A 10,885-nucleotide genomic window follows, 5' to 3' on the forward strand; every position below is an offset into this window, starting at 1 on the left:
TAGCCCTGGCTGTCCTGAAACTCACTCTGTAGACCAGGCTGGCCTCAAACTCAGAAATCCACCTGCTTCTGCCTCCCAGGTGCTGGGATTAAAGGTGTGTGCCTCTACTGCCTGGTTTGGCCTTGAACTTCTAATTGCCTCCCTCTGCCTACAAATGCTAAGATTAAAGGCATATGCCACCACCCCTGTACAGCCTTTTTTCTAACATTTAAAAATAATCACTTAGGGGCCTGGAGAGACGGTTCCATGTCCTTGCTCTTGTGTAGAACCTGAGTTTAGTTCCCAGCACCTGTGCTGGGTGGCTCCAGGTCCGGAGGATCCAGGACCTCTGGCCTCCATGAGCATTTGCACTTAAGCACATACGCACAAACAGATACACATATAATTAAAAATAAAACGAAGTCTTCAAAGAACACCAAAAGCCTAGCCCTGGGAGGTACCACTCTGGAAAGCTGGCATACTGTGTAAGTTCATCTTGTGATGTCCTGGCGAAGGTAAGACTTACAGAGACAGAAAAGAACTCAGAGGATGCCGAGAGTTGGCATGGGAGGAGAGGGATGAGTAGGGGGAAGCACGGGGAACTTGGGCAGTGAAAGCTCTTTGCAGGACACTAATGAAGGATACATACCAGTCATTGTACCCCTGTACTGGACAACTCCAGGGAATTATGTTGGATGAAAAGAGACAGCTGTAGGCATTGGCTGCATTGTGTAACATTTTTTAAATTGAAAAAGGATGTGAATCAAGGTTAGATCAGTGGCTGCTGTGAGCTGAGAGGTGGGATGAGGGAGACACGTGGACATCTCCATCAGAGGTCGACAGGACGGGCTGTGGTGGTGCGTACCTATAATCTCCACACCCGGGAGGTGACCAAGGTTAGCCTCAGCTAGCCTGTGGTGCATGAGACCCTGTTTCAAAAACTTTAATAAAGAAATAATGAAAAAGACATCAGGGCAGATCCTGGGGCCAGAGAGGTGTTCTCCATCTTAACTGTGGTGGTGGACAGGCAAATCTTATGGTAAAATTGTGTAGAAGCAGAGACATGAGCATGTGCCGCGGATAGGCACGCACATAAGCAGGCACTAGGTAAGCAGGGGCAGATGTGCATTTGTTGGTACACTGCCTGCCCTGGCTGTGGTGCTGAACCCGGGACCTTTGGTGAGCTGTGGAGAGAAAATGGATGGGGAAAACATAAAACCCCTCTGACTGATTTCAAGTACTTGTCAATTACAATTATCTCAAAATATATTTTTAAAAAAGTAATTAAAAAGCTATCCAGGTGTGGTGGTGTGCACCTGTAACTGGGGCTCTTGGAAAGGTGAAGCAGGAGGATTGTGAGTTTGAAGGTATCTGGCATTGTACAGCAAGACCGTCTCCCAACCAAACCAAACTACAGACCCATTATGTCACACGAGAATGCTTACAGCAGCCTTGCTGAGAGCAGGGGGCCAAAAATATCTCAACTGCAGCCAACAGGAATCCACTGAGACCCCGGGGCCTGACTGCAGCTTAACCTTGAGAATCTATAAGGTTTTTGTATTGAGTAAATTAGCCGATCACTGACTTTACCTCAACTAAAGAAAAAAAAAAAAAAACAACAACACCAAAAGCCAAACCAACCAACCAAAACCCCCAAACAGAAGGCAGGCACCACAGCAGGCTCCCAGAGCCATCCTGTGATAGGGCATGGCTACCCATTGGACGATGAGGGTCCAGAGAGACTGTTAAGCTCAGTTTCTCTGTATATTCTTTTTCCTGTTGACACTACTTCAATTACAGATAGAATAACGAATAAACAAAATCTAGAGGCTGGCCACTTTTTGGTCGCTTGGTTTTCTCCTCTATGTCCAGCAGGTGGCAGAAGTGTTCCAAGGCTAGATCCCACCTCCGATTGAGGCGGTGAGCATCATTTCCTATCAGCAGATGGCGCTGTGGGAACCATTCTGGGTGCTCACAGAGACCCCGGCCAGGAGCTGCCCTCTCCCAAGTCAGGAGCAACAGGACAGCTTTCTGGTCCCGACAGGGTTAACAGTCCACATTCCAGAGCAGGGGAAAAGGAGATTGGAGGTCACAGACAAAAGGGCCAGCTTCTAACAACACCACAGCTCTGGTAGGAGAGATAGATCACCCCCAACAATGGCCACAGCTGGTTTTGTCTGCCCTGAAGGAAACTGACTGAGGAAGCAGGTATCAGAGCCCCCTTCCTGAGGGGACTTCTGTCTGCCTTGTAAAGCTGTCAGAGCAGCGGCATTGATGTGTGGGTGACAGAAGATGAAAAGGAGGCCGTAAGGAGATCGCCACAGATGGACCGGCCACTTACAAGTCGAGGCAGGTGGCAGAGCCTTGCAGAAGCTCTGCAGGTGGATGTCGCTGATTCATTGCCCAGTTAGCATACCAAGGTGAGGCGGTCCACAACCTTCTTCCCAGCCTTCCTCCAGGGCGGGGGCGTCCTCCAACATTCTGCCTCAGAGCTTCCGCCAGCCCCTCCTTTTTTTGCACCTCAGGTGTGAACCCTCTCTCCTTCTCCCTGTGGCATGGCCGCCTGCTACTGCAGGCTGAGCATTGAGTTCTTTGTGCTTAGATGGACCTGAAATTCATATACATATACACATATACACACATACATATAATAGACATATATACATATATGATATATGATATACATATACATATATGATATATGATATATGATATATGATATATGATATATGATATATGATATATGATATATATATATATCCCTTGGATCGTTCATCTAGGACCCAGAGCTGTTTGTGATGATATGGTAAGAGTGCATACTGTACAGGCATGAAAACTTAAGTTCAAATCCTCAGCACCCATGTGGAAAAATAACCTTATAACCTCTGGGTTGAAGGGAAAGGCAGGTGGATCCTGGGAGCTCACTGACCAGATAGCCAGCCTAACCTAAATATCCCAGCCAGAGATCCTGTCTCGGGGAATAACTTGGAGAGTGACTGAGGTCTCCCATGCACACACACAGACATGCTTAACACACACACACACACACACACACACACCACATGCACTCGTGCACGCACACACGCACACTCAGGCAAGGGATGTAATAAGCTGAAAAATTATGAGGGAAATGACTTTTGCTAAAAAATGAAATTCTGTGTTGGCTGCAGGCCTGGCCAGGGAAGCAACTGCCTCTGGCACACCAGCCTATAAGTCACCATGAGTTCCCTGGCTAAGAATCACATGGGACGGATCCTAGGTCCCTCTTGCCTGATGACTGTGACCTCTCCCACTGGTTTTGAAGAGAAATCCAAGAGAGACCTCCTGGGTCAGAATCATCGGTGCTGAGCTATATGGAGTTGGGGGCCAATGGGATTCCCTTAGAAGCATCCTTCCCAGGGCTGGGTCATAGTTCAGTGGTAGGATGCTTGCATAGCAAGCATGAGACCCTAGGCTAGATTCCCCAGAACCCGCCCCCTCCAAAAAGAAAAGCATCCTTCCGCCTCTGGGTGAGGAGTCTGGGGAGCAAACACCTTTAATTGAGACCATTAGCTGGTGGGGTAACAAATGACCTTGGCTAGAGGAACCCGGTCGGCGGCCTCTGCCTTCTGTAGAAGCCTCACTTGTTTCCTTTGATAAGCTGGTCCGCAGTTTGTTTTGAGAATGCCTGAGGAGCCCAGGGAGCCAGACAATTAAAAGCCAAGCTCATTTTGATATCTGAAAACCACAGCCGTCTGCCCGTGGGAGGTGCTGGGACAGCTGGCTCCGTCCCTGCCTCACCAACCGCCCCCTCCAACCCCCACTCCTCGGGTCACCTGGGAGTGCCAGCAGCAATTTGGAAGTTTGCTGAGCCTGAGAAGTCTTGGGGAGGGCTGACGCTGAGCACACCCCTTTCCCCCATGAGGAGGAGGGCGAGGAAAACATGGGACCAGCCCTGTTCCAGCCTGTCCTTATTGGCTGGCATGGGACAGAGGGGGCTTTAAAAAAGGCGACGTACCTAGGCTGGGGACTGGAGTCTGTGCGTCCGAGTGCCCTCCTCCATCTGGCACCATGCCGATCTCACTCGCCCCGTGCCTCATCTGTCTGCTTGTACGGGCAGCCGTCTGTGCTGTTGAGGGCCAGGGGTGGCAAGCCTTCAAGAACGATGCCACGGAAATCATCCCTGGGCTGGGAGAGTTCCCCGAGCCTCCTCAGGAACTGGAGAACGACCAAACCATGAACCGGGCGGAGAACGGAGGCAGACCTCCCCACCATCCCTATGACACCAAAGGTATGGGATGGAGAGGCGTGTCCCCATGGGGGTCCTGGGAGGTGGCTGGGGTGGCTTTAGAATCTTCTTTGGAGGTCTGTGTGAGTGGTTAGCCTCTGTTATATCGGGGCAGGGACAGATTTGCCAGGAAGAATACCAACACAGGGTTAGAATCTGGAGGAGAGGGTTGGGGGGCTGGCAGTGAGCACCCCAGAGCGAGGTGGAGGCTGGGGTCAGCCGAAGATGGCATTATCACAGGTGCGGGCTTGTACGATGGTTCCGAGAGTCTCCTGAGGATGAGGGTCAGATCTAACTGCTGACCAGTGGGGAGGTGACACAGTGAGGCTGGTAGAACCTGCTGGATGCCGGATGCCGTGGCTGTACTATATCTCACACAACCACCCCACGAGGTAAAGAAGGCCCTAGCTTGAAGATGGAGAAACCAAAGCTCCTGAGAGAAAGTCACCTGGGAGTAAGAAGAACTGAGACTTGAAGCTGGTTTGATCCAGATGCAAGGCAACCCTAGACTGGGTTTGGGTGGGAACCTAAGGCCAGGAAGAATCCCCTTAGTTCTCCTTGCCCACGGTCTGCCCGATGGGCCCGGAGGGTTAGCATTAAAAGAACAGGGTTTGTAGGTAAGGTTTTAGCATGTGACCCGAGAAGCAGCTAGGTGGGCACAGGTGACACCATCTGCCCTGAGCTTGCACCCTGACCCCAGCTTTGCCTCATTCCTGAGGACCGCAGAACCTGTGGAGGCAGGCCTGCACAGAGGGATGCCTGGGGCTTCAAGCCCAGAGCTGGCAGGAATGAATGGGGTGGAGGGGCAGGTGGAGAGACACTCCAGAGAGAGGATCTTGCTGGTCACCATTTGTGTGGGAAGAAAGCTCATTTTCCAGGTTGCCACCACACTCGGCCCCTCCTGTCTCCTAGCCAGTAAAGGATGTGGAAGGAAAGGACCACCCCAAAGAAACATGCAGGGCAGTCACGTTTTCTGCAGAGGAAGTGCTTGACCTAAGGGCACTATTCTTGGAAAGCCCCAAAACTAGTCCTTCCCTGGGCAAACAGGCCACCCCCACATACCACCTCTGCAGGGGTGAGTGAATTAAGCCAGCCACAGGAGGTGGCAAGGCCTATGTCTCCCCTTTGGTGCCTCCTTTCCTGGGGTGAAGGTGGGTCCTGGCCTCTGTCCCTCTGGTTTTGGTCCTGGGATTTTTTTTTTTTTTTTTTTTTTTTTTTTTTTGTAATCCTTTTATGTCTCATTGGCCCTGACACCATGAAACCTTTGGAGGTGGGCAGGACCCACATATGGATTGGTTAATTTAAAGCCTCCCACCCATCTAAGCTCGTGGTAGGAGATATAGCCTGGGCATGTACAGGAGGTGGAGATCAGGCATCAGAACTAGAAGATATGACTGGGCATCCAACCCAGAGCCCTTGCCCAAAGAACAGACTCCAAGTCAGGTCCAGTCACCGCTGAGTTACCAGCTCAAGGTACACAGAACGAGAACCCTGGTATACATGGGGTGCTGTTAAACAATGCTTACGGTAGCAGAGGCTACCCGTTTTGGGTCAGAACTCTGACCTGCTGCTAAGCAAGTTTTTTATCGCTAGTAAAAAGCGATAGGCCCTCTACACGCCCCCCCCCCCCCGCCCTCGCCCCCATCCATCCCCAACCTGGGGTCCTATAACAAATCACTTTCACCCTTGCGGGAGCCAGAAAGTGCTGGCATCCTAGGCAGGGGCGTCAGGCTGCCCAGCCCTGCCTTTGGGGCAAGTTCTTTTCTCAGCGTGGACCTGTGATAATGAAGGGGTTGGACACGCCGCCGCCGCCTTTGGTCGCTTTCAAGTCTAATGAATTCTTATCCCCACCACCTGCCCTTCCACCCGCTCCTCCACAGCAGCTGTCCTGATTTATTACCTTCAATTAACCTCCACTCGTTTCTCGGTCTCCTGGGACCCCGCCCCTGCCCCAGTGACTGCTAAAGGAGTTTAGGAGGGACCAGAGGCAGCCAGGTGTGGCTAGAGGCTACCAGGCAGGGCTGCGGTGAGAGCTAAATTGGAAGAGTGCTTGGTTAGTAGGCACCGAAGCCTTGGGTGGGATCCCTAGTACCACTGAGTTGGAGATGGGCGCTGAGAAAGTCAGTCAAGACCATCCTCAACTACACAGCCAATTCGAGGCCAGCCTGGGCTACATAAAGACTCAAAAGCTGCCAGTGCAGCTGATCCTGTGCCACATAGTGCCCGGTGTAATAGTGGATGAAGTCGTTGAATCCTGGGGCAGTCTATTTTACAGATGTGGGGAAGAGCAACTTTAAGTACCCTGCCCCCAGATCACACAGAAAATGACAGAGCGCCAGTGTTTCATCACTGGGTTCCAAGGACAGAGGGCAGCCAGGGCGGGATCTCCCTGCTTCCCGCAAGCCCCGAAAGTACCCGGTGCCTCCTTCCTATAATCCACGCAAATTCGAAAGCACGGGGGCAGGTTTGGGGAAAGAGGGAGGGGTGGAAGGAGCAGGCCAGCTTGGTTTAGGCTGCAGCCCCTCACGCATCCCTCTCCTCGCAGACGTGTCCGAGTACAGCTGCCGCGAGCTGCACTACACCCGCTTCGTGACGGACGGCCCGTGCCGCAGCGCCAAGCCGGTCACCGAGTTGGTGTGCTCCGGTCAGTGCGGCCCCGCGCGGCTGCTGCCCAACGCCATCGGGCGCGTGAAGTGGTGGCGCCCGAACGGACCCGATTTCCGCTGCATCCCGGATCGCTACCGCGCGCAGCGGGTGCAGCTGCTGTGCCCCGGGGGCGCGGCGCCGCGCGCGCGCAAGGTGCGTCTGGTGGCCTCGTGCAAATGCAAGCGCCTCACCCGATTCCACAACCAGTCCGAGCTCAAGGACTTCGGACCCGAGACCGCGCGGCCGCAGAAGGGTCGCAAGCCGCGGCCCCGGGCCCGGGGAGCCAAAGCCAACCAGGCGGAGTTGGAGAACGCCTACTAGAGCGCGCCGGCGCCTACGCAGCCCCCGCGCGATCCGATTCGTTTTCTGTGTAAAGCCTGCAGCCCGGGTCAGGGGTGCCAAACTTTCCAGACCGTGCGGAGTCCCAAGCCCATAGAGACCGCTCGCCCTCCTGCCAGCTGCGGGGGGTGGGGTGGGGATGGGGGTGGGGATTCCCGCAGGCCAAGAGAGGGAACTCTGCCTAACCCGCGGTGGGGGTAGGGGGTCCTTCTCCCCTCACCGGACCCCTACAGGACAAGACAGTGTTTCCACTTAAAGGGAAAGAAGTGTGGAATGAAAGACCTGGGACTGGTCATGGAAGTACAGTAAGATCGACTCCCTCCACCCCAATGTAAAGCCGGCGCCGGCAAGAACTCAGCACTAGATAGGGTTTGTGACCCTGACTTGGCCAATGAGTGTGAGTGTGGGCTATGTGGTTCTCGTTTGGTACCGTCTCCTTTGTAAAAGAGGGACCGGGATGAGATCAGACTCTCCAGGACTCTGCTGACATTCCGAGGATTGGGGTGCCCCCAAGTAGGCAGTTGAGAGAGGAGGAGAGGGGTGGGGGTAGGGGAGAGATTGTGGGGGGCAACCGTCTAGAAAAAGCTGTTAGTTCCCAGCCTGCTCTCCCCAGATGTTTGGTTTCCTCCACTCGTTCGTCTCAAACCTGCCTTCAAATTCCGATCTGGGATAGGGAAGACCAGACTCCGAGAGATGGTGGAAGGGACAGAAGTCACACTCCTGGGCCCCGGAAGATCAGTGCCCTGCCCCCAGCTGCCTTGCCATATTTTAAAGGGATTTTCTACACAACAGCTTAAGGTCGTTGGAGGAAACTGGGCTTGGCAGTCACCTCCCATCCCTGTCGCTTGCCAGGTCACCACCTCCCGCCTGCCACCCACGGACACATTTCTGTCTAGAAACAGCTTCTTCAGGCTGTCCTCCGAGACAACTATCTTACATTAAAAAGAATAATACGGGGGAGGGGGTGGCAGCAGGGGGGCGCACGTGTTGTACATATGCTGAGAAGCGGCAGGCGCCACAGCGCCACCCACAATCTTTTTGTAAATCATTTCCAGACACCTCTTACTTTCTGTGTAGATTTTAAATATTAAACGGGGAGGGGAGAGAATGTTTGTAACAGAAGCACATGGAGGTGGGGGAGGGGAGCCCTTGGGGTTGGGCTGGCGGGTTTGGCCAACCTTCCCTGAGGGACTCATCGGCAAGACTGAAAGCCGCGGTTTTTTAAAGAGTTCAGTGACATATTTATTTTCTCATTTAAGTTATTTTTGCCAACATTTTTCCTGTAGAGAAAGGCAGTGTTAATACCGCTTTGTGAAGCACACATGTGTTTTTTTGTTTTTGTTTTTTTGGCAACCAGAGGCATTGTTAATAAAGACGATGAATCTCGAACAGGAGGATGTGGTCTTGTTTTGTCAACCACACACAATGTTGCCGCTGTCATCTCACTCCCCTTGGTCACAAGGCCCAAACCTTGATGAGACATCTCCAACTGCTCTCTGGTAGCCCTTGTGGCAATTATGCGTTTCCTTTGAGAAGTCACATTTACCCTTTCCTTTGCAAACCTGGCTCTCATTCCCCTGCTGGGCCATCCTCAGACCCTCACCCCAGCCTTCCTTTAGCAGACCACTCTCCACACTGACTTCCAAAAGCGCTGGTCTCACCGAGCTACTCCCCTGCCCCAGGTCATCCCATTGCGCCTCCTGGCCCCAGAGCCTTCTCCCACTAAGGTATCTTGCTTCTCATCTCCCACTCTGTCAAGCCCTCCTGCTGACTCCCAGTGGATATCCCTGTCTCCTCAGTTAGCTGACTCCACTTGCCGACACCACCACAGTTCCTTCCCTCTCTTTAGGGTTCTTGGAACTCTCATTTACCCTGAACCTTCCAGGACTGTCCCCGCGTCTGATGCGTCCTCTCTCTTGTGATGTTCCACACCACTATTTGGTTCCTAACGCTAGGTCTTCCCCTGTTCATGTGTTCATGGGATAGTGTCTACTCTGGCCAAGCCCTGCTTGATACTGGGACGACTGTGAAGCCAAGTACAATTGAGGACCAGTTAGTTCATCACTGGGCCAAGCTTCTTCAAAATGTGAATTTTACACCTCCCCTATAGAAGCGTAAAAGCCTTCCGAAGCAGAGGCAATACCCGCTTCTTCCCTCAACATCAGGGCTCCTCCTGTTTCGGGGGTCTGGTGGGGGAGGGCATTCACAAGCCCAACACTTGAGTGGTGAAAGCAAGATGATTGGGAGGCCAACCTGGGCTATAGAAGGCCCTGTCTCAACCTCTCCTTCCTTTCTCCAGGTATTTTGTTACTGATAGTGATGGTTTCCATTTTCCTTTCTTTCTTTCTTTCTTTCTTTCTTTCTTTCTTTCTTTCTTTCTTTCTTTCTTTCTTTCTTTCTTTCTTTCTTTCTTTTTCTTTCTTTCTTTTGAATTTATATTTGAAATTGCAATGCTTTAAATCAAGTCAAGTGCATCTTTGTGTGAGGGGAACACGATCCCTAATGGAAGCTTCCATCCTTGATTTATGTGTGTGCATGCTGGGGATTGAACCTGGAACTTTGTACATGCCAGGTGATCTCTCTACCATTCTATCCCCAGCCCTCACTGGCTTTCTGTTTTAACTCCCAACCAATCCCCCTAAATGAATTATCACCACCACGTCTTTGACAAACGTCACTGAGTGCTGCCAGTCTCCCTGAAGGACCCTCAGGGAATCCAGGCATCATGAAGAATGTCCCAGAGCAAGGAGGCAGTGGAGATCTTGTCCAGCCCAACAAGGCAGTGTGGTGCAGAGGGTAAGGACGGAGACTGTGGAGGCAGGTTTGCAACCGAAGCTGAGGAGACAGGGGTGCCAGGACTAAAATGTTTTCCCCAAACCATCCCAAGCTCTGTTCCTGGTACTTGCACCTACTCAGCCCCTCAGAGCCCAATGGTCATAGGCGAAGACACTGGCTGTATTGTTGTGTACTAACTGTGCTTCAGAGCCAGGCAGGGACAGTTAATGTTATGACCCAGGGGACAGTGGTTACAGAAGGAGCACAGGAGAGAGTACTGCTAGAGGTTGCCTGCAGGACAAGGGGTCCTAGACCCTCTAAGCAAAGACTCCACTCACACAAAGGCACTGAGGCTGAGCATAGCTGTCCATGGATGCAGGGAACTCATCCGTCAGCCTTGAGCATGCCCTTTTGTTCCCACCACAGACCGGGGATGTGGGGGATCACCTAGGACTTGCTTTCTGGGACAGACAGATGCAGGAGAGACTAGCTTGGGCCGTGATCCCATTACCACGAAGTGGCGGGGGGGGGGGGGGGGGGGGGGAGGGGAACCCAAGGTCTAAATTGTAGGCCAGGTTAGAGTTTATTTATGGAAAGTTATATTCTACCTCCATGGGGTCTAGGAGGCTGGCGCCCATCAGAAAGAACAAACAACGGGCTGAGCTGGGAGGGTGGCACTACGACAAGGAGCACATGTGCTTGGGAGACAGCCAGACACAGGGCTTATATTAATAGTCTGAGAGTCAAACAGACAGACAGAAGGAAACACACACATACAGGAACCATTCCTCACTCGAAGAGGTTCTGAGAACAAACCATTCCTCCCCATAAAGGAGACAAAGTCACAGAAACCCAAAAGAGCCACAGGGTCCCCAAGTT

The 10,885-nt window shown here is 52.4% G+C and overlaps 1 protein-coding gene across 1 annotated transcript; it reads left to right on the forward strand.

Annotated features, from left to right (window-relative positions):
* Positions 1–3,811: 3,811 nt before the first annotated feature.
* On the forward strand, positions 3,812–7,342 carry Sost (sclerostin). The gene is made up of 2 exons (XM_052196164.1): positions 3,812–4,249; positions 6,792–7,342. The coding sequence occupies exons 1-2, from the start codon at positions 4,030–4,032 to the stop codon at positions 7,211–7,213; spliced, it is 642 nt and encodes a 213-aa protein (XP_052052124.1). The 5' UTR covers positions 3,812–4,029; the 3' UTR covers positions 7,214–7,342.
* The last annotated feature ends 3,543 nt before the right edge of the window (positions 7,343–10,885 follow it).

The sequence above is a fragment of the Apodemus sylvaticus genome, chromosome 10 (assembly GCF_947179515.1).
Source record: "Apodemus sylvaticus chromosome 10, mApoSyl1.1, whole genome shotgun sequence".
Taxonomy (NCBI): domain Eukaryota; kingdom Metazoa; phylum Chordata; class Mammalia; order Rodentia; family Muridae; genus Apodemus; species Apodemus sylvaticus.